At 36.2% G+C, this 19,233-nt stretch overlaps 1 protein-coding gene across 4 annotated transcripts in view; it reads left to right on the top strand.

The window, feature by feature from the left end:
* Positions 1-1,325: 1,325 nt before the first annotated feature.
* NARF (nuclear prelamin A recognition factor) overlaps positions 1,326-19,233 on the top strand; it is a 79,858-nt gene continuing 61,950 nt past the window's right edge. The window contains exons 1-4 of one of the 4 annotated variants that reach the window (XM_027840791.1): positions 1,326-1,340; positions 1,705-1,822; positions 2,811-2,891; positions 4,115-4,258. In XM_027840791.1, coding sequence (XP_027696592.1) covers positions 1,796-1,822; positions 2,811-2,891; positions 4,115-4,258 — 252 coding nt within the window. In that variant the 5' untranslated portion in view covers positions 1,326-1,340; positions 1,705-1,795. Of the gene's footprint in view, positions 1,341-1,556; positions 1,823-2,810; positions 2,892-4,114; positions 4,259-8,034; positions 8,134-19,233 lie in introns of those variants that run through there. The other 3 variants (XM_027840784.1, XM_027840776.1, XM_027840801.1) reach the window with 3 other exon arrangements.

Raw genomic sequence — 19,233 nt, 5'->3', positions numbered from 1 at the left:
TCCATTCCCTACACCAACTCCCTTGCCTACGCCTTTCAAGGACAAATGGAAAAGGGAAACAGATCAAAACCCTAAGACGAATTCTCAGGGCCACGAGAAAGGGGTATGGGAACTAGTTTCACATTCTGCAGCAAGGAGGCACTGCGGCTTTTTAGCAAAACCCAGCCTGAGTGTACGTGACACCTGTCAGGTTTACTATGAATATTTTTCGAGCATGAAGAATGAAACCCAAATGTATTTTTCAAAATAAAATAGTGAAACTGGTTAATTTTAGAAAATTATTACATTTTTGTGCTTGCGAAGATTTTTGCTTTTTAAACGAGGATGATGATATTAAAGGAAAATGAATTATTTTTAAGCCTCTAATTTTTGTTATTTCTACCAGGGCTGTAAGTTATTATGGTTTAAAAATGAAGTCAACTGCAACGTACTAAATCCACCTCCCTCCCCGGCTTAATGATTTATCTGCCCTCTTGTTATTTGGTCCTACCCTAGCGCGTATCTTAGTGCTTTTTATGTGACCCAGCAATAATGCCCGCCTCCCCTCCTCCTCCCGCCCCTCCCAGTCATCCAAATACATCTGGCAAAGGTAACGAGTTCTGGAAATGGGATCTTAATTACCCTCTTTTCAGCGGAATTTTAAACGAATTGTCCGCGATGAGAATGAGAGGATTTTTGTAAATGTTAAGGATACAAGGCTTCAATCTATAATTCTATTCTATACAATAGGTTTCTATAATAATTGAGATACAGAAAATGTTGAGCGGATGAAAAAATTATATAGATTCTAAGAACCTCAATTTAAGAACTGCTTTCACATTTCTCAACCTTAATCCTATGGCATGATGTCTCTATTTTCATTAAAGTCTGAGCTAAGAGCCCTGACCTTTCCGAGATCTCTCTTATCTTCAGTTTCCTCATTTTAAAAAACATCTATTAAAGACCCACCCCACTCCTTCTTTCTTAGAGAGATTAAGCTCTAAAACGAGAGGGGTGGTGGACTAGATAACCCCGAAAGGCCTCCCCCGCTCTAAATTCTATGGTCCTGTCCATCTCTAAGGCCCCGCCCAACCCCTCATTTTAACGATTTTGTGCTTGGTATTCCTCTTGCGCTTGGTTTGAATTTTTGCGACAGCCAAAGTGGAAAAAAAAATCCTCCGCATTCTGCAACTCGCAGTTTCCTTCTAGGGTCAAACTTTGCTGGTTTTCTACCTAAGGATTAAATCAAAATGTCACAACTCCTAAAGTTATGAACAAAACTGTTCTGTTTTAATCCTTTATGTTTACATGGAGACGTATATTTTTTTAACATTTTTTCACCTATAGCGCATAGTATGGAGGTGAGGAATAATTTCTTTCTAAGAATTATTGAAAATTAGAACGTAATAACCACTAACAACTTTTATCTCATACCACTGCTGAAGGACATAGAGCTGGAAGAGCTGCCTCTTGGAAATTTAGATTGGTTCTTGTATTTCTAACCCTCCCACTCTTTGAATTCTCATTGGCGATTAAGAAGTGCCAATCAAGGAGCAGCCTACTGAAAAAAGGGGAGCAGGGCAATGCTAACAAAGGGCAGCAGGAACTGAAATTCATTTGAGTGGGATTGAAGAACTGGTGTGATATATGTTCTTTGTGAGGCATTTTTTCTGAGAGCAGAAAAATACACTTTCTGAATACGTCTCTTTTCTTCGTTCTTCCTAGTCAGTCCGTATCGAAACACACACGAAGACCAGACTCTGAACCTACCTTCCCGATATTTGTGCTAAAACAGCAATTAAAAACAACTCTCCAAATGAAGTGTGAAAATTGCACAAAGAAGGTGAGTGTTTAAATTATTTTCTATTTGATTTGTCGGTGTTATAGAACCCGCTATGTAATGGTTTTGCTTGTTTGTAAAGGTGTCCATTTTTCATAAGCACACTGCACAGCCGCAGAAGGAAGGGTAGATGAGTCGGCTGGATAGTGGGTTGTTGAGAAACTTTAGTATTTGTTTTGTGGCTTTGAACTTTAAACGGTTTCGGATCAGTGGATCTAGGAATGAAACACCGGGTAATAAAAAAGTCTTTTCCTCAAAATAGATTAATGACAGCTAAACCAAGGATCAGAATTGCTTCTCTGTTCCCAATGTAGCCCATTAATTTGAAAAACGTGTTTTTTCCAGCATGCTTTTTCTATTTTTAGTACCTTTATTTGTACATATGCTCTTTATATGTATTCTCTATATACTTATGTAGGGTACTATGTGTCATACCCATTAGGGCATAAGCTCATTGCACGTCCGAATTTTTCATTCTTTTTATTTGTGTCCCCATATAAATGGTGTTGATTGTTTGCTTGATTGATTTTTTGGTAAGAGCTAGAGAGGATATTAAATGAAGTACTATAAACATATTGCATTGAATCTAATTAATTTGTGTACCTGCAAACAAATTATTTGGTGCTATTGAATTTTTTTATATCATTTAGAGTTAATTTTTTGGTATTTTGGGATGGCTAAATAGTTTTTGTAGATTTTATTGGTTCATTTGTTTGGCCTTTAAAACTGAGAGGGCTGTGAGACTCAAATGAGAATGTATGTTCATAAAGCTTTGCAGATCTTAAAGTGCTATGTAACAAACTGTTAGTTATTATCATTTCCTATCAACCAAAAATATTTTTTGGAGCTGTCATAGGCCAAGTAACAAATTTTCCCATGAGTCACCACCCCACAAATATAAGAGATAAAGTCTTTAGCTTTCTTATAGAGATCTGTGTGGTGGCACTAATGTTGCTGGCATTTATTTCCTCTCTTTTCTCCCTTTTTAAAGGAATGTATTAAAAAAACAAACACTGATGACCAACAAAATGTATCACTTGATACACCAGACTTTAACAGTGAACATGAAGAGGTGAGTGTATTTTAAAACTTTTTGTTGCTCCCAAGCATAATGCTTTTCTTCTCATTGGGGATCTGTGTCAGGTGCAACAAAAGTAATCCTTTTCAAGAAGATACAAATGGAAATTGTAAGGGTTGAAAAAATAGCTTTCATATATGACTATTTTTTTGAATGCCCACGATAGCTCCCTAAAAAGTTCTCAAAGAAAACATATTAGAGTATGATTTTTAAAATAAAGGCATAAAAAAATTAGCTACACCATAATCACAAGTTAGGATAGGTGCTACTGAAATTACTCCAGATAAGAAGCAGCTTCCATTTCTGTAGTCCTCTATTGTACTTTTTTGAGCCATAAGTTTGATGTTTATGTCTGGGAAGTTTCCTCGGTGGTAAAATGTAGGGATTGGACTAGTTATCCCTTCCATTTCAAAAGTGCTTTGAAAGAAGTTTGTTTTTCTTATCCTGATTTTGATACAAAAGTTTCTTCTCTGATTTAGCTATTAGCTGTGTTCCCTGTAAGCATTTCTCTATTATAAATTTCTAAATATGATTGATAAATAGAGAAATGGTAACATGGGAAAGGGAAATTTGAAACTTTGGTACTGGGGGCTATTAGTGGGTCAAAACCCTTATCAGAATTCTACATATTAATTTTAAAAGGTTTCTCTTCTACCATGTGTTAAGGAAGCATTCCAAAAATTGCTGACAATAAATGAATTGCTTGATGAAATTTCCTTAAGTTGTCAGTCATCACACGGAAATGATTCTAGCTAGCTTTCACTTGGAGGCAGAAGTCAGATAACCTGAATTTAAGTTCTGTTTCTTTGGGAACTTGGGCAAGTTATTTAACTTCTCTGAGACATAGTTTCCTCATCTAGAAAATTAGGATGATGCATCTAACTACCCACTTTACAAAGCTGTTGTAAATTGTAAAGTACTATAGATATGGGAGCTATTTGTGTTTTAGTAATGTAGCAATCCATTCCCTTGAGATTTTCCCAAATGTTGATTTTACAGTGTTAATTCTTCAAGAAACTAAATTCAATGCATGCCATCTTGGGGTGGGGGGAAGGGAGAGATGGGGAGAAAATTTGGAACTCAAAATCTTGTGGAAGTGAATGTTGAAAACTAAAAATAAATGAATTAATTAAAAAATAATAAAAAATTAAATTCAAAGTGATTTTGTTGTAGAAATCAGGTTAATCAAGTTGTAATTTATTTCTTTACTTTTGCAGAAAAGTGAGTTCCACAAGTTGGCTGATGCTAAAATATTTCTCAGTGATTGCCTGGCCTATGACAGTTGTGTTACTGTGGAGGAAGGAATAAAAGTTTTCCAGCAGAATCAGAAGGAGTTTTTTCGTATACTGAACCTTAATAAGGTAGTATGTCTCCAAAGCATATGGTGCAGATGAAATAGTATAGTACTGCTGGATACCCCAGACATCTAAAGCCCATCTGATTAAAATGGGTCCATATGATATAAGGAATTGTATGAAATCAGTAACATCTCTTCAAGGCTATAAGGGAAAAGAGAGACTTCAAATTAAGCCAAATTTAATCTGACAAATATAAGCATTTTCAGGAAGTTTTTTTTTTTCATTAATCGATTTGAGTAAAGAATTTTGGCATTCTGCAATTCTGTTTATGTCAAGTTTTGCTAGACTTCTAGCTCAGGAAATACATACCTGATTTTGGTGCTAATTTAAGTTACTTAGTTGACCTTCCCTGGGGATAAGCTGCTAAAAGCTGAACTTGGTTTTGTTTGTTGAGAAAGCAGTGTGAAATTTATTTTAGCTGGTACTTCCTGTGCTGAACTAATCTGTGAATAAGTAGAACCCTTCAGCTTCAGAGGCCTCTTGACTATATCTCCTCTGGCCCCAATCATTTTGCCTTAGAAATAAAAACCATTAAAAAAGACCTCACTTCTCTCACTAAACCTTTCCAAAATAGCTAGAATTGAGGTGGTAATTTCCTCCCTGACTCTCATTTTATCTGAATATAAAACTCACCCAATTAAAAAACTCAATAAAAAACTCAATAAAAACTTCCTCATTAGCCTCATGCATTTAGTGAAAGAATAGGTAAGCATATATATCTGCATAGTTTGCCATACTAGTGTAATATATTTGTAATATTAACTCTTGCACTAACCTCAGGACTCACTTTCAGTGTGCCTTTCTTTTTCTGCCTGCCCTTGATCACACATATGCCTATGTCACATTGACACATAAGGAATTCTTGGAATCAAAATGAGATAACATATGTATAACACTTTTCAGATGTTAAAGTTCCATGTAAAAACAGTAGCTATTGTTATCATTATTACTGTTATTATTATAGGTCAGTTCTCATTCTTGACCTCTCCAGCACATTTTATATTACTGGTAACCTTCTTCTTTGTATTCTTCTCCTTTGACTCTTCACAAATTATGCTTTTCTGTTTTCCTATCTGTGTTACTTCTTATTCTCTATTTCCCAAGCTGGATTCTCTTCTTGCTTCACCCCCTGCTCTTCTTGTTGGGATCTTATCTCACTGATCCTGTCTCATAGCTTTTATTATTCATTCTATGCTCATGACACAAAATCTATAGCTTCATCTCTGACCACTCATGAAAATTCTAGTCCAAAATTCTCACCATCTGCAGTCAGTTGAAAAGGATTTACTAAGTGCTTACTATGTGCCAGACACTGTGCTAATCTCTGAGGATACAAAGAAAGGCAAAAACAGCCCCTACCCTCAAGGAGCTCACATTCCAAAGAAAAGCAACATATAAAAACTAGCTACAGGCAAGATGTGTGCAGGGTAGATAGAAGGTAGTATAAGAGGAAAAGGTGAGGGGGACTGAGAAAGACCTCCTACAACAGATGGAATTTGAGCTGAATATTGATGGAAACAGGCAGAATTGAGGAGGGAGAGCATTCCAGGCATGTTGGATAGCAAGGACAGAGAGATAGAATATTAATTTTCATGTATAAGAAAAAAGCAGATGGGCCAGGATAGCTGGATGATAGAGTATGTGGAGGAGGGTAAAGTGTAAGAAGATTAGAATGGTCAGAAAGGGCCAAGTTATGAAAAGTTTTACCTGATAAATGGAGTTATTTGATCCTAGAGGTCATAAGGAACCACTGGTGTTTATTGACTTTAGGATAGTTGTTTTGGGAGCCAAGTGGAAGATGGATTAAAATGGAGAGATATTTAAAGCAGAATGGCCAATTAGAAAGCTCTTCAAGTAGTCCAGGTAAGAGGTGATGAAGGCCTGAACTAGGGTAGTCTCTGTGTTAGTAGATAGAAGATGATGTATATGAGTTATGTTGTGAAAGACAAAAAATTGTTACATTTGTCAATAGATTGGAAATATGGAGTGACTGAGAATGAGGAAGGAGAATGAAATTTAGGTTGCAAACTTGGATTCCTGGAAAGTTGTTGGTACCTTGAGCATACTAAGAAAATTTAGAAGAGCAGAGAGTTTTCAGGAAAAGATAATGAGTTCTCTCAGTACAGTGTCATCATCGACTCCTCATACTCTCTAACCCACCCCATAACCAATCAGTTGCCAAGTCCTTTTCTTCCTTTGTAAGATCTCTTGTTTATGCCCCCTTCTCTCTTTTGAAACTGCTACCACCCTGGTACAATCCCTTCTCACCTCATACCTAAGCTATTGAAATAGCTTGGTGGTTGATCTCCTGCCTTGAGTCTTTCCCTACTGCATTCTATCCTTCACTCAGCTGTTGAATTGTGTCAAATTGTTCTTCCTAAATTGCAGGCATATCACTGCTCTATTCAGTAAATTCCAGTGGCTCCCTATCACCTCCAGGAACAAATATAAAATCCTTTGTTTGACTTCTAAAACTTTCCGGTATCTGAGTCCTTCTTACCTTTCGAGTCTTCTTGCAGCTTACTCCCCTCTATGTTCTCTGTGATCCAGTGACACTGGTCCCCTTGCACATAACATTTCTGTCTCCCTACCTTACACATTTTCACTGGCTATCCTCCATACCTGGAACTCTCTCCCTCTTCATCTCCATGTACATTCTTTGGCTTCCCTCAAGGCACATCTTAAATCTAGCCTTCTGGAAGAAGCCATTCCCAGTCCTCCTTAATCTTAGTGCCTTCCTTCTGAGACTGCCCCTGGTTTATCCTGTATATATCCTATTAGTATATAGTTGTTTGAAGGTTATCTCCTCCATTAGTCAGTGAGCTCTGTGAGAGCAATAACTGTTTCTTGTTTTTGTCTTTCTTTGTATCCCCAGCACTTAGCGTAGTGCTTGACACATAGTAGTCATTTAATAAATGGTTGTTGACTGCCTTCCTACAGAGTAACTAGTTCAAGATGTATAAAAGGTGATGTTGGTGATGAAGGACTGTAAGTTGAGAGAGAGCCTGGGGCTGGATGTGTAGCTCTGAGAATCATCTTTGTAGAGATGACGGTTGAACCCATAGTGGCTAATAAGATCACCAAATGAGATATTGTAGAGGGAAAAGAGAAGAGAGTCTGCTCTCACCCAAGGGAAATTCTCCAGAGTCTAGGGAAGTAATTGTAGAAATCAGGAATGTGTTGAAAAGCCAGCTTTTCCCCTATATGTCTCAAGTTTCCAAAATCTCTCATTTTTCCACATATCTCCCCTGAAAAATCTCTGGAACCACATATTTCTCTCTTGAAGGAAGCTCTGGTAACAAATCTGTCCTGTACATAGATATGACTATGTGTTCCCCCCACCTCCCATTCACTAAACTTCAGGGCTCCCTGTTGCCTCCAGGATCAAATATAAAATTCTGTGTTAGGCCTTTAAAGCCATTCATCACCTGATCTGTTTCTACCTTTCTAATCTTACACCTTACACTTCCACGTACTTTTCAGTCTAGTAACATTGGCTTTCTTGCTGTTCCTTGCATACAACTATCCATCTCTCACATCCAGGCTGTCCTAGCACTCTTTTCCTAATTTCTGCCTTCTGGCTTCCTTCAAGGCTCAGCTAAAATTCCACCTTCTTCAAGAATCCTTTCCCAGACTCCTTAATCTTAGTGCCCTCCCTCTGAGATTATCTCCAATTTATCCTGTATATATCCTGCATGTACATTGTTTTCATGTTTTTCTGTTAGACTGTGAGCTCCTTGAGAGCAAAAACTTTTTTTCCCCTTTCTTTGTATTCTTAGCACTTTGCACAGTCCCTGGAAGCACTGTAGACTGGCCTATTTCTACACTGATCTCTCTACCACCAGAGCACTCTGCTTATGGCCCTCAGACCTCTTCAGGTGAGAGATATTTTTTATAGTCTCTATCTCTTGAAAGCAAATACGAGAAGCTTTTCTGAGCCTACCCCATGTTTTCTTGTCCTCTTCTCTTACCTTTCTTCTGGGTCATTTCTTTTCCCTGTTTTTCTATGAGGAGCTTAAGGGATTGTGTTCTTAGCTGTGCTCCTCCCATCCTTCTCTTGTTCTGTCCTAATATACTCAGCTGTCCCCATGGGGTTGAGAAATTTCCCAATCCTGCTTGTATTATTCCTCAAAGCACAGGTCTGACTATGTCACTGCCTCTCCCTTTCCCCTTCCACATGCAATAAACTCCAATGGCTCCCTATCACCTCCAGGATCAAATTCAAAATCTTGTGTTTATCATTCAAAGACTTCTGTAACTTAGTCCCTTTCTACCTTTCTAGTCTTTTTATACCTTACTTGCCTTCACATACTTTTCATAGAATCAGGTCAGACTGAGAAGGAGTCCTGTGCAGAGGCCCAGGTAGAGAGGCCCTGGGTGGGATACAGAGAAAGGAGGATATTCAAAAGCCAGCGGCAGCAATGTAATTTAGACCCCAAGTGAAGGGCCTCATTTCCAGCATCTATCCCAGCCTAGAAAGGAGCAACCAGGGCAGGAAATCCAGACAAAAGGGGAACCTACAGTTCTGCCACTCTGAATCAATAGAGCATTCTAACTGGTTGATAAGGAGCCAAGTCCAGCAGCAATTTACTCTTGTACAGACCCAAACCCAGTTTAGGAACTTAGCGGAACTCGGAAAAAGGGGCACCAATCAGACTTTGCTCTGGACCAGATCACTTAGGGAATGCTGGAAGCTTGTAGATCCCCTTCCTCACCAGACAGGCCTCCTGTCTGTCTCAACCCTCAAGATACCAAAGAAGCCTAAACCTCCCCTCCAGAAGTTCAACAGATCCCAAGCCTAACATTAATTCCAAAGTGAGGAATTAGGTTGGAAAAAAGGGCAAACAAAAAAGAACACCCACAATGATGAGCTATTGTGGTGATGGATGCTGGAGACAAAAACACAGGAGATGACAGTGACTCTAAAATATCTGCAAGCAGTTCCCCAGAGAAAAACACATCATGGACATAAGCTCAACTAGGATTCTTGGAAAAAATGAAGCAAGAGATGAAAAGATGAGTTTAAAAATGTTTTTACTGGTATAACATCCAAACCCATCCAAAACAATCTGAAAAGGAAAATTTAAGTGAGTTATACGAGGAAATAGACAGTAAAACTATACTAGTGGGGGACTTCAATATTCCCTTCTAAGAACCAGAGAAATTTTACAACAACAACAAAAAAAAATGAAAGAAGTTAAGGAGGTGAATAAAATTTTAGAAAAGTTGGATATGAGAGACCTGGAGAAAATTGAATGGAGAAAGAAAGGAATATACCATTTTTCCCCCCAGTGGTACTTGGCACCTATACAAAAATTGACCATTTATTAGAGCATTAAAAACCTCACATTCAAATGTAAAAAAAACAGCTTTTCAGATCATAATACAACAAAAAGTATATTCAATAAAGAGCTGGGGAAACAGATTAAAAATTAATTGGAAACTAAATAATCCTAAAGAATGAGTGTGTCAAAGAACAGATCATAGAAATGATTTTATTAAAGAGAATGACAACAATGAGACAAAATACTAAAATTTATGAGATGTAGCCAAATCGGTACTTAGGGGAAAATTTATATCTCTAAATGCTTACGTAAATAAAATAGAGAAAGAAGAGATCAATGAATTGAGCATGCAATGAAAAAAAAAACTAGAAAAATAACAGATTAAAAAATCCCCAATTAAACACTAAATTAGAAATCCTAAAAATCAAATGAGATATTAATGAAATTGGAAAGAAGAAAACCATTGAATTAATAAATAAAACTAGTAGCTGGTTTTTATGAAAAACCCAATAAAATAGATTATACCATTGGTTAATTTAATTAAAAAAAGAAGAAACCAAATTACCAGTATCAAAAATGAAAAGGAAACTAAAGCAATCATTAGGAGGTATTTTGGCCAATTATATGCCAATAAATCTGACACCCTAAGTGAAATGGATGAATATTGACAAAAATATAAATTTCCCAGATTAACATAAGAGGAAATAGAATACTTAACCTCATTTTATCTTTTTCAAAAAATTTGTTTAGTTTTCAACATTCACTTCTATCCTAAATTTTGTCTCTTTCCCTCTTCCCCAAGATGGCTTGCAATCTGATATAAGCTATCCATATACATTCATATTAAACATATTTTAACATTAGTCATGTTGTAAAGAAGAATTAGAATCAGTGGGAGAAACCACGAGAAAGAAGAAACAAAAAAAGAGAGAGCAAATAGTATGCTTTGACCTGTAATCAGACTCCATAGTTCTTTTTTTTTGGATGTGGATAGCATTTTCCATTGAGTCTTTTGGAGTTGTCTTAGATCCTTACATTGCTGAAAAGAGCTAAGTCTATCAAAGTTAATCGTCAGACAGTATTGCTGTTACTGTGTACAATGTTCTCCTGGTTCTGCTCACTTTACTCAGCATCAGTCCATACAAGTGTTTCCAGGTTTATCTGAAATCTGCCTGCTCATCATTTCTTATAGCACAATAGTATTCCATTACATTAATATACCACAACTTGTTCAGCCATTCCCCAATTGATGCGCACCCCCTCACTTTCCAATTTTTTGCCACCACAGAAAGAGCTGCTATAAATATTTTTGTATATGTGGGTCCTTTTTCCATTTTTATGATCTCTTTGGGATATAGCCCTACAAGTGCTATTGCTGGGTCAAAGGTATGCACAATTTTATAGCTCTTTGGGCATAGTTCCAAGTTGCTCTCCAAAATGTTTGGATCAGTTCACAACTCCAACAATGCATTAGTGTTCCAATTTTCCCACATCTTCTCTAACATTTATCATTTGTCTGTTTTGTCATGTTGGCCAATCTGATAGGTGTGATGTACCTTAGAGTTGTTTTGATTTGTGTTTCTCTAATCATAGTGTTTTAGAGCATTTTTTCATATGACTATAGATGGTTTTAATTTCTTCATCTGAAAACTGCCTGTTCATATGCTTTGACCATTTATCCATTGGGGAAAGACCTGTATTCTTATAATTTTGACTCAGTTCTCTATGTATTTTAGAAATGAAACCTTTATCAGAGATACTGGTGGTAAAAATTGTTTCCCAGCTTTCTGCTTCCCTTCTAATCTTGGTTGCATTGGTGTTGCTTGTGCAAAAACTTTTCAATTTAATGTAATCAAAATTATCCATTTGCATTTCATAATGTTCTCTATCTCTTGTTTGGTCATAAATTCTTCTGTTCTCCATAAATCTGAGAGGTAAACTATTCTTTGCTCTCCTAATTTGCTTATGGAATCAGCCTTTATATCTAAATTGTATACCCATTTTGACCTTGTCTTGGTATATTGTGTAAGATGTTAGTCTATGCCTGGTTTCTGCCATACTCTTTTCCAGTTTTCCCAGCAGTTTTTGTCAAATAGTGAATTCTTATCCCAGAAGCTGGAGTCTTTGGGTATATCAAATAGTAGATTGTAATAGTCATTAACTACTGTGTCTTGTGTACATAACTTATTCCACTGATCCACCACTCTGTTTCTTAGCTAATACCAAATAATTTTGATACAATTTAATATCTGGTACAGCTAGGCCATCTTCCCTTACATTTCTTTTCATTAATTCCCATGATATTCTGGACCTTTTGTTCTTCCATGTTAATTTTATTATTTTTTCTAGCTCTATAAAATAGTATTTTGGTAGTTTGGTTGTATGGCACTGAATAAGTAATTTAGGTAGAACTGCCATTTTTATTATATTAGCTTGGCCTACCCATGAGCAGCTGATATTTTTTCACTTATTTAGATCTGACTTTATTTGTGTGGAAAATGTTTTGTAATTGTGTTCATATAGGCCCTGGGTTTGTCTTGGCAGGCAGACTCCCAAATATTTTATATTATCTACAGTCACTTTAAATGGAATTTCTCTTTCTATCTCTTGCCGTTGGGCTTTGTAGTAATATATAGAAATGGCGATGATTTATGTGAGTTTATTTTATATCCTGCAACTTTGCTAAAGTTGTTTATTATTTCAAGTAATTTTTTAACCTGATTCTCTAGGATTCTGTATGTATACTATCATATCATCTGCAAAGAGTGATAGCCTTGTTTCTTCTTTGCCTCTTCTAATTCCTTCAGTTTCTTTTTCTTCTCTTATTGCTAAAGCTAACATTTCTAGTACAATATTGAATAGCAGTGGTGATAATGGACATCCTTGTTTCACCCTGATCTTATTGGAAATGCTTCTAGCTTATCCCCATTACATATAATGCTTGCTGATGGTTTTATATAGATGCTACTTAATATTTTAAGGAAATATTTTTATTACTATGTTCTCTATGTTAAATTTTTATTACTATGTTCTCTAATGTTTTGTTAGGAATGGGTGTTGTATTTTGTCAAATGCTTTTTTTTCCATCTATTGAGATAATCATATGATTTGTGTTCATTTTGTTATTCATGTGGTCAATTATGCTGATAATTTTCCTAATACTGAACCTGCCTAGCATTCCTGGTATAAATCCCACCTGGTCATAGTGTATTATCCTCAAGATAAGTTGTTTTAATCTCTTTGTTAATATTTTATTTAAAATTTTTGCAACTATATTCATTAGGGAAATTGGTCTATAATTTTCTTTCTCTGTTTTGGCTCTTCCTGGTTTAGGTTTCAGCACCATATTTCTGTCATAAAAAGATTTGGTAGGACTCCTTCACCAATTTTCCCAAATAGTTTATATAGTATTGGAATTAATTGTTCTTTAAATGTTTGATACAATTCACTTGTAAATCCATTTGGCCCTGGAGATTTTTTCTTTTTTTTTCTTTCTTTTTTTGGCTAGGCAATGGGGTTAAGTGACTTGCCCAAGGTCATACAGCTAGTGAATGTTATGTGTCTGAAGCTGGATTTGAACTCAGGTGCTCCTGACTCCAGGGCTGGTGCTCTATCCACTGTGCCTCCTAGCTGCCCCTTGGAGATTTTTTCTTAGGGAGTTCATTGATGGTTTGTTCAATTTCTTTTTCTGATATGGGGTTATTTAAGTATTTTATTTCCTGTTCTGTTAATCTGGTCAACTTATGTTTTTGTAAATATTCATCCATTTTACTAAGATTATCAAATTTATTGGTACACAGTTGTGCAAAATGGCTCCTAATTATTGTTTTAATTTCCTCTTCATTGGTGATGAATTCACTCTTTTCATTTTTGATACTGGTGATTTGGTTTTCTTCTTTCTTTTTTTAAATTGAATTAACCAAAGGTTTATCTATTTTTTTCATAAAACCAGCTCTTTTTATTTATTAGTTCAGTAGTTTTCTTAATTTAAATTTTATTAATCTCTCCTTTGGTTTTCAGAATTTCTAATTTGGTATTTAATTGGGGATTTTTAATTTGTTCTTTTTCTAGCTTTTTTAGTTGCACGCCCAATTCATTGATCTCCTCTTTCTCTATTTTATTCATGTAAGCATTGAGAGATATAAAATTTCCCCTAAGAACTGCTTTACCTACATCTCATAAATTTTGGTTTGTTGTTTCATTATTGTTATTCACTTGGATGAAGTTATTGATTATTTCTATGATTTGTTGTTTGACCCTTTCAATCTTTAGGATTAGATTATTTAGTTTCCAATTAATTTTTAGTATATTTTCCATGGTCCTTTACTACATTTAATTTTTATTTCATCATGGTCTGAAAAGGATGCCTTTAATATTTCTGCCTTTCTGCATTGGCTTGCGAGGTTTTTATGCCCTAATACATGGTCAATTTTTGTGTAGGTGCCATGTACTGTGGAAAAAAATGTTTATTCCTTTTTATCCCTATTCAGTTTTCTCCAGAGGTCTATCATATCTAACTTTTCTAAGATTTTGTTCACCTCCTTAATTTCTTTCTTGTTTACTTTGTGATTAAATTGATCTAGTTCTAAGAGGGGAGGTTGAGGTCTCCCACTAGTGTAGTTTTGCTATCTATTTCTTCTTGTAACTCCCTTAACTTCTCCTTTAAGAATGTGGATGCTATACCACTTAGTGCATATATGTTTAGTATTAATATTACTTCATTGTCTGTGGTACCTTTTAGCAGGATGTCATTTCCTTCCTTATCCCTTTTAATTAGATCTATTTTTGCTTTTGCTTTGTCTGAGATCAGGATTGCTACCCCTGCTTTTTTTTTTTTTACTTCAGTTGAAGCATAATATATTCTGCTCCAGCCTTTTACCTTCACTCTGTGTGTATGTGTCTGCTTTAAATGTGTTTCTTACAAACAACCTATTGTAGAATTATGGTTTTTAATCCACTGTGCTATGCACCTCCATTTTATGGGAAAATTCATTCCAATCACATTCACAGTTATGATTACTAACTATGTCTTTCTCTCCAACCTATTTTTCTCCCTGTTTATGTTTTTTTCTCTCCTTTCTCCCTTTTCCTCCTCATCTGTGTTTTGCTTCTGACCACTGCCTCGCGCAATCTGCCCTACCTTCTATCAGCCCCTCCCCTTTTTTTCCCCTTTTCCCTACTACTTCCTATAGGGTAAGATAGATTTCTATACCCAACTGAGTGTGTATGATATTCCCTCTTTGAGCCAAATCCAATGAGAGTAAGGTTCAAACAATGCTTTCCTCCCTCCCTTCTTTCCCTCTGCTGTAATAGATCTTTGAGCCATTTCATATGATGTAACTTATCTTTTCTGCTTCCTCCTTTCTTCTTCTCCCAATACAATATTTTTCTTTCACCCCTTAATTAATTTTTTTATCATCACATCAAAGTCAACTTGCATCCACATCCTGTGTCTATGTGTACCCCTTCTAAATATCATGATAAAGATACAGTTCTCAAGAGTTACGAGTATCATCTTCCCATGAAGGGATATAAACAGTTTAACCTTATTGAATAACATGGGTTTTTTTTTTCTTTTCCTGTTTTCCTTTTTATGCTTCTCTTGAGTCTTATATTTCAAGATTGAATTTTCTCTTTAGCTCTGGATTTTTCATCAGAAAAATTTGGAAGTCACTAATTTCATTGAATGTCCATCTCCTCCCTTGAAATATCATGCTCAGTTTTGCTCAGTAGTTGATACTTGGGTTGTAATCCAAGCTTCTTTGCCTTTTGGAATATATTCGAAGTCCTCCAATCCTTTAATGTAGAAGCTGCAAGTTCCTGCATAATCCTGGCTGTGGTTCCACTATATTTAAATTATTTCTTTCTGGCTGCTTACAGTACCTTCTCCTTGACCTGATAATTGTGCAATTTGGCTACGATATTCCTTAGCGTTTTCAATTTTGGATCTCTTTCAGGAGATGATCAGTGGATTCTTTCAATGACTATTTTACCATCTGGTTTTAGGTCTTCAGGGCAGTTTTCCTTGATGATTTCTTGAAAAATGCTGTCTGGGCTCTTATTTTGATCATGGCTTTCAGATAGATCAATAATTCTTAAATTATCTCTCCTGGATCCATTTTCCAGGTCAGTTGTTTTTCCAATGAAGTATTTTACATTTTCTTCTATTTTTTCATTCTTTTGATTTTGTTTAACTGATTCTTGATGTCCCATAGAGTCATTAGCATCCATTTGCTCAATTCTAATTTTTAATAAATTGTTTTCTTCAGTTAATTTTTGTACCTTCTTTTCCATTTAGCCAATTCGAACTTTTTAATTTAATTTAATTTTTTTTTGCAAGGTAACTTAAGTTAAGTGACTTGCCCAGGGTTATACAGCTAGTAAGTATCAAGTGTCTGAGGCCGGATTTGAACTCATGTCCTCCTGACTCCAGGGCCGGTGCTCTATTCACTGCACAACCTGGCTGCCCCCAATTCTACTTTTTAAGTAGTTGTTTTCTTCAGTTGACTTTTTTTCCCATTTGTATTTTTTAAGGAATTGTTTTCTGCAGTCAATTTTAGTCCTTTTCCAGGTTGTTGACTCTCTCTTACATTCCTCTCATTTCTTTTCCCAGTTTTTCTTTTACTTCTCTTATTTGACTTTTAAAATCCTTCTTGAGCTCTTCCAAGGGTTTTTGGGCTTGAGACCAGTTCATATTCCCCTTTGAGGCTTCAGATGTAGGTGTACTGACAATGTTGTCCACTTCTAAATTTGTGTTTTGATCATCCCTGTCCCCATAGAAAGAATGTATGGTCTGTGTCTGTTTCTGCTTTTTGCTCATAATGTTTGCCCATTTCCTGGCTTATAAAGTTGAGCTGTCCTGTTGGAGCACAGGAGGCAGTTTCCCAAGCTTCTTGTGTTGGGAGCCAGGGGCCTGGTCACTGGCTTTGTGTGCTGGGGCCTCAGGTGCTGGCAGCTTGAGGCTGTAGGGGTCTGACAGTTTATCTGGTGCTGAGGTGGGGTCATAGTGGTGGTTGCTGGTGTGTACTGGGGCCAGGTGGGGTTTTTCTACATTTCCCTGGGCCTACACTGAAGCTCTTGGGGTTGGGGTGGGAGGTCTGGCCACTGGAGGACACCTATTTGGGTGGGGCTGCACTGAAGCATGGGGAGGTTTGGCTACTGGTGGACACCTGCCAACTAGAGCACGTGGTGGTTCTCTGAGCTGGAGTCTGCTGGTTCCCTTGGCTGTACCACTGCATGCAGGGGAGGAGGAGCATCTTGGTTTTGGTGTTTGCTTGCTCTACCACCCTGGCGCTCAGGATCTCCTACTGGTTTGCTGAGGTGGGCCTTGCCATGATGCCTCCCGTCCTATACTGCTTCCCTTCTGCCACAGCAGGAGGGACCTTTCCCATCAACCCTCCTAGCCTCCTGGGCTAAAAGACTCCTGCATCTTGTCTTTCTGATGGCTCCACTGTTCCAGAATTTTTCCTGGGGCAATATTTTCTGGGTCAATAAGAGAGAGTGAGAGCAACTTACTGCTTACTCTGCCATCTTGGCTCCTGGAAATCCTTAACCTCATTTTAGAAAAAGAAATTGAAGAAGCCATCAATGAGCTCCCTGAGAAAAAATTCCTAAGACCAAATGTATTCACAAGTGAATTGGACCAAATCTTTAAAGGACAATTAATTCCAATACAATATAAACTATTTAGAAAAATAGGCAAAGAAGGAGTCCTTCCAAATTCCTTTTTACAACACAAATATCCTCATATTTAGTGATACCTAAAACAGGAAGAGCAAAAATAGAGAAAGAAAACTATAGATCAATATACCTAATGAATATTGATGGAAAATTTTTCAGTAAAATACTAGCAAGGAGATTACATCAATATATCACAAAGATTATGATCTTTAGCATACTATGACCAGGTGAGATTTATACCAGGAATGCAGGGCTGGTTCAGTAATAGGAAAACTATCAGCATAATTGACCATATCAATAATAAAACCAACAAAAATCATACAATTATCTCGCTAGATGCAGAAAAAGTTTGTGGTAAAATACAATACACATTCCTATTAAAAACACTAGACAACATAGGAAGAAAAGGAGCTTTTCTTAAAATAAGTAGTATATCTAAAACCATTAGCAAGCATTATCTGTAGTGGGGATAAGCCGCTTCCCAATAAGATCAGGAGTGAAACAAGGATGCCCATTATCTCCACTATTATTCATTATTGTACTAGAAATATTAGTTCTAGCAATAAGAGGGGGAAAAAAGAAATTGAAGGAATTAGAATAGGCAATGAGAAAAAAAACTGTTACTCTTTTCAGATGATACAATGGTATACTTGGAGAATCCTAGAGAATCAACATAAAAACTAGTTGAAATAATTAACAGATGTAGCGAAGTTGCATGATATAAAATAAACTCACGTAAATCATCAGCATTTCTATGTATTACCAACAATGCTCAGTAAGAAGAGATAGAAAGAGAAATTCTGTTTAAAATAATTGTAGACAACTTGGGAGTCCATCTGCTAAGACACAACCAAGAACTATATCAACACAATTGCAAAACACTTTTCACACAAAGTCAGATCTAAACAATTAGAAAAATATTAATTGCTCATGGGCAGGCTGAGTCAAAATAATAAAAATGACAGTTCTACCTAAATTACTTTATTCAGTGCCATACTAATCAAACTACTAAAAATTATTTTATAGATCTAGAAAAAAAATCATCTGGAAGAACAAAAGGTCAAGAATATCAAGAGAATTAATAAAAAAAAATTATGGAGGAATGTAGCCTCTCTATGCTAGATCTCTAACTGTATTATAAAGTGGTAATCATCAAAACAATCTAGTCCTGGCTAAGAAAGAGAAGGTGGTACATCAGTAGACCAGATGAGGTGCATAGTATACAATAGATAATGACCATAGTAATCTAGTGCCTGATAAACACAAAGATCCCAGCTTTGGGGACAAAAACTCAGTATTTGACAAAAACTTCTAGGAAGACTGGAAAACAGTTTGACGGAAACTAGGTAATGACTAATATCTCCCATGATATACCAAGATAAGGTCAAAATGTGTTCGTGAACCAAACTGGGGAGTAAGGAATAATTTACCTGTTAGATTTATATGCTAAGAATTTATGACAAAAAACAAGGTATAGAGAGCATTATGGTATGTAAAATGTATAATTTTGATTACATTAAATTAAAAATATTTTGCATGAACAAAACCAATATAGCCAAGATTAGAGGGAAAGCCAAAAACTGGGTAAAAATTTTACAGCAAGTTTCTCTGAAAAAGGCCTTATATCTCAAATATATAGAGAATTGAGTCAAATTTATAAGAATGCATTCCTCAGTTGATAAATGGTTAAAGTATATGAACAGGCAGTTTTCAGAAGAAGATATCAAAGTTATCTCTATAGTCACATGAAAAATTCTCTAAGTCACTATTGATTAAAGAAATGCAAATTAAAACAATTGAGGTGCCATCTGACACCTATCAGATTGGCTAATATGACGGAAAAGAAAAATGGCAAATGTTGGAAAGGATATGGAAAAAATTGGGATACTAATGCATTGTTGTTGGAGTTGTGAACTGATCCTACCATTCTGGAAAGCAATTTTCCCAAAGGGCTATACAGGCTGACCCAGAAATACTACTACTAGGTCTGTATCCCAAAAGATAAAGGGAAAA

Source organism: Vombatus ursinus, unplaced genomic scaffold (assembly GCF_900497805.2).
Source record: "Vombatus ursinus unplaced genomic scaffold, bare-nosed wombat genome assembly UNPS02004704.1, whole genome shotgun sequence".
NCBI classification, from domain to species: domain Eukaryota; kingdom Metazoa; phylum Chordata; class Mammalia; order Diprotodontia; family Vombatidae; genus Vombatus; species Vombatus ursinus.
Note: the sequence above shows the minus strand (reverse complement) of the source record. Positions and strands in the feature narration are given on the sequence as shown.